This window comes from Lathyrus oleraceus, chromosome 6 (genome assembly GCF_024323335.1).
Source record: "Lathyrus oleraceus cultivar Zhongwan6 chromosome 6, CAAS_Psat_ZW6_1.0, whole genome shotgun sequence".
Lineage (NCBI taxonomy): Eukaryota > Viridiplantae > Streptophyta > Magnoliopsida > Fabales > Fabaceae > Lathyrus > Lathyrus oleraceus.
The window spans coordinates 215,219,213-215,223,670 of record NC_066584.1 but is presented as its reverse complement, the minus strand read 5'-3'; the positions used below and the strand labels follow the sequence as shown (position 1 = coordinate 215,223,670).

The following is a 4,458-nucleotide window of genomic DNA, read 5'->3' as shown; positions in this document are numbered from 1 at the left end:
CTATCCTAACTTGCACAGGAAGCAAGCTAGCCTAAATAGCACAATAGAAAACACAAGGAAGCACACACACTATATGCAAACAAGTGGCTCACACAAGGCTAGGCTTTAGTCAAGGGGTCATGTCAACCTCGACAAACAAGCCAACTGGAATGGGGTGTTTTTAGCTCTTAACCCTAACATTGAGAGTTAGGGTGAAGCAGATGAAATGTGAAGTGAGGATAAGACCTCACAACTCTTATCCCTGGCCTGGGAGAGCTTGACTCAAAATAGAAAGTGTGGGAGTTCAGAATGTAGGAACTCTTCTCCACAAATGACTGACACAACAAGATCTTGGGTTTTTATTCACAATGCATCAACACATGGTGTGAGCAAGGTGAATGACAAAACAGAATAGCAGGGGATGGATTACACATCCCTTTTATCTGCCAATTGCCTTTTAAGAGGACTTAACCTGCTTGGCACAAAATTAAACAAACACAAGCATTGCCTCTTAAGGAGGGCTTCAGACCGGTGCCTGCCAAAGTAACATGACAGGTCTTCCAGACTACATGAAGATCAAGGGATTATACCTCAGTGGTATGCAAACCACAAACAAGCACAGCAAAGTTCAAATGAACTTAAAGCAACTTAGGTACCTGTGGAAACATCTAAACCAATCAGTACAAAATCCAGACAAATAGACAACAGTCAATATTAGACAGACAGACAAATCCAATGTGCACAATGAGAAAACACAAGTGAGTTGTTCTCAAAGCCAACAAAACAAGCAAATGTTAGCCAACAACAACAACTGATTGTCATGCCCCGATTTTGGTCCTGAATTTTTTATGTTTTTATTTTTTAGCATGTTTGGCCTAACCTTACTTTGGTCTTATATGTGGATTGGTCTTAGTCCAAAGTCATGGTGTTGTTCATGTGATTGTTAATACTCATATGGTCTTGGTCATCCAAACAACCAACCTTCTTGTGTCACAAGCCAATTGCCAATCATGCCATTTGATTCATGAATATCCCTTTCAAATCCTAATCTTATACCATCAGTTCATGGCCTTGTTAACACATACTACCAGTCAAGTCATGTTCTTTTCAAAGTCAAGCATTCAAGTCATAAAATAAACCAATGGTAAAACCAAATTTCAAATAATTTTTCAAACCATTTCAATTCATTTCACATCATCCTAAACCATCACATTTGATTTTACATAAAAAAAGGTATAAGTCTTGACAATTTTGACCAATTGTTGACTTTGGTCAACAGTTGACTTTTTGGTCAACATTGACCAAAGTCACCCAAAATCCAAAAAACCTAAAATTTCACCATAACCATTTATTCAATGTTCATTTACAAAGAAACTACAAAGAAAATTGAATTTTGACCATTTTGTTGACTTTAGTCAACAATTGACTTTTTGGTCAACTTTGACCAAAGTTAACCTTCCCATTTTTGACCCTCTTAAACCTAATCTAATCCATTTTAGCCTTGATTCACCATCCAAGAGTCTTGTGTGATGAGTTTGACTTTGTATCTTCTTGGCCAAGTAACTTATCTTATGTTAACCTCATGTGCAACTTGTCTTGAATTGTCATTTTGGCTTGGCCAACCCTTGGTTCTACATTGCTAAGCAAGGTCCTGCAACTACTACAACCAAGCATTACAACCACACTAGATATTGCACTTGCATTGGCCAAGGATGTTTGAGTTTGGTCGTGACTGCACATGGATAACATCCTGTCATCAAATTTCTGCAGCAGTCCATGTTTCAATTACAAAGCCATAACAGAAAATTGAAGAGAACATAATAACAAAAAAACATCTACCCTTAGAAAAATCCTAATGGAAATTTCAAGAGGAGAAGGTTTTCTATGTTTTGTGACGTTGTTCTTGTTTTTGTGTTCTACTAATGCTTTGCTTTCTCCTAAAGGAATTAACTTTGAAGTTCAAGATTTGATGAGTATAAAAGCTTCATTAATGGATCCTCATGGAATTCTAGAGAATTGGGATGGTGATGTTGTTGATCCATGTAGTTGGAATATGGTTACTTGTTCTACTGAGAATCTTGTTATTAGTTTGGGAATTCCTAGTCAGAATTTATCTGGTACATTATTACCAAGTATTGGAAAGTTAACAAATCTTCAAACTATTATGTTACAGAATAACAACATAACTGGACCAATCAGTTCAGAGCTAGGAAAACTTTCCATGCTTCAAACACTTGATCTTTCTGATAACTTCTTCAATGGAAAGATTCCTACTTCTCTTGGTCATCTGAGAAAGCTTCAATACTTGAGGCTTAATAATAACAGTTTTTCTGGTGGATGTCCCGAGTCGTTGGCGAACATGGCACAACTTACTTTTTTTTTATTTGTCATTCAACAATCTTAGTGGCAGTGTGCCTAGAATCTTGGCCAAATCATTCAGTATTGTTGGAAACCCTCTAGTCTGTGCTACAGCAAAACAAACAAACTGTCATGGTGTCGCATCGCGCGAAAAACCGGCGGGAAAAGAAAGAACAACAGAGCCGCCACCGTGCGTTATTTATCCCAAAAGAGGGAAAGGAAACGCTCAGAGTAAACCTGGAAAGAACATGGTCTCGCGACCAAAGAGAATGGGTTCGGGAGTCGGTTATGCGAAGGGAAGGTATTAGCACCCCTACGCATCCGTAGTACTCTACGGGATCCACGCACAAAAGGAAGGAAAATGGTTGCTAAACACTGCTCAAACTCACACACACTGGCTGAAAGAGACAAAAGAAACTGACTGAAACTGACTCGGCAGGATATCGCATCCTGGGCCTACTTAGTCTATCAGGCATAGACATCAGAGTCCAAGTAGTTCGGACTGGGGAAACGACACATGCTCGCTAGGATGTCGCACCCTATGCATACGTATCTTCTCGGACGAGAGAAGAATCAGAGCATTCGTAGCTCGGCTGACACGCACACACACAAAGCAAGGCAAAGGCAAACGTGGAGCCTGAATGCCAATCACTGGACTTACATCAGCATCCGAACCAAACACACGCCCTGGAACCCGAATGCCACTCGATGGTCTTACATCAGCTTCCAAGCACACAACAACACAACGAGTTAATAGGGAGTCGGGGACTCGAGCCTATAACTGTCAAGCACACACTCAAACAAACAGACAACAAATTGCTAAGGAGTCAGGCACTCGAGCCTAGCAACTGTCAAACAACTCACACAAAAAAGAAAAAGGGCGCCCGGAGAGATCAGCTCAATCTCCTGCCTACATACTTCATCTGGTATGAAGATCAGGGCGATGTAGTTCCCCTACGCAGGGATAAAGGATTAGCCTAACCAGATAACAGAGGGAGACACAACACTAGGGAGACTACGACTCGAGCCTAGATGTTATCATGCAAAATCAACCCTAAGTTAAGGTTTCTAGCTAACTGGCACAGGGGCCAACCTATCCTAAGCATGGCTCACACAGGAAGCAAGCCACACACACTTAACTTGCACAGGAAGCAAGCCAAGCAAAACCTAACTTGCACAGGAAGCAAGTCTAAACTAATCCTAACTTGCACAGGAAGCAAGTCAAACAATCCTAACTTGCACAGGAAGCAAGTCAAACAATCCTAACTTGCACAGGAAGCAAGTCAAACAATCCTAACTTGCACAGGAAGCAAGTCAAACAATCCTACAAGCACAGATAGCACACACTATATACAAGCAAGTGGCTCAAACAAGGCTAGGTTTTAGTCGAGGGGTCATATCAACCTCAACAAACAAACCTCTGGAACTGGGTGAATGTTGCTCTTAACCTTGCCATTGCGGGGCTAAGGTGAAGCAGATGAAAGGAGATGAGGGGTGTGCCTCATTGCTTCTATCCCTGGCCTGGTAGAGCATTTGACAAGAATGTGTGGGTTCAGAAAGTGGGAACCCTTCTACACATTTGAAACTGACTCAACTGTACAATTGTACAAGATCTTGGGTTTGTATCTGAAATGCATCAACACAGTGGTGTGAGCAAAGCAGATGACACACTGAATAGTGGGGGATAGATTGCATATCCCTACCTTCCACCAATTGCCTCTTCACTTAGGAGGTCTTTGACTCTATGCAAGGACAAAATTAAACATCCACAAACATTGCCTCTTAAGGAGGACTTTAGACAGTTGCCTGGCCAAGTAACAGGCCAGGTCTTCCAGACTACATGAAGTAAAAGAGACATACCTCAATGCAAATTGCTTATACAAGCAAAGCAAAGCAAAAAGTTCACAAGGAACTAAGCAACTAAAGCACCTGAAACAGTCAAGCAGAGGTTAGTATGCAACTTCAAACAAAACAAACAGAAACAGACACCAACAGTCAATTAGAGGCACATGGATGTGCAAGGCACAAGGCTTAAGGCATGTGAGCCAAGCCACCTACAAAACAAACAAGTTAGACAATGATTTCTAAGCAAGCTCAATCAAAAGAATTGGTCTCAATGGC

At 41.0% G+C, this 4,458-nt stretch overlaps 1 protein-coding gene across 1 annotated transcript; it reads left to right on the top strand.

The window, feature by feature from the left end:
* The first annotated feature begins 1,815 nt into the window (after positions 1 to 1,815).
* LOC127094838 (protein NSP-INTERACTING KINASE 1-like) lies at positions 1,816 to 2,383 on the top strand. Its single transcript, XM_051033610.1, has one exon. It carries the CDS (start codon positions 1,835 to 1,837, stop codon positions 2,381 to 2,383), a length of 549 nt encoding a protein of 182 aa, XP_050889567.1. The 5' UTR covers positions 1,816 to 1,834.
* The last annotated feature ends 2,075 nt before the right edge of the window (positions 2,384 to 4,458 follow it).

Excerpts from the sequence above, each read along its gene's own strand:
- LOC127094838 (XM_051033610.1), top strand. The coding sequence starts at position 1,835 with ATGGAAATTTCAAGAGGAGAAGGTTTTCTATGTTTTGTGACGTTGTTC.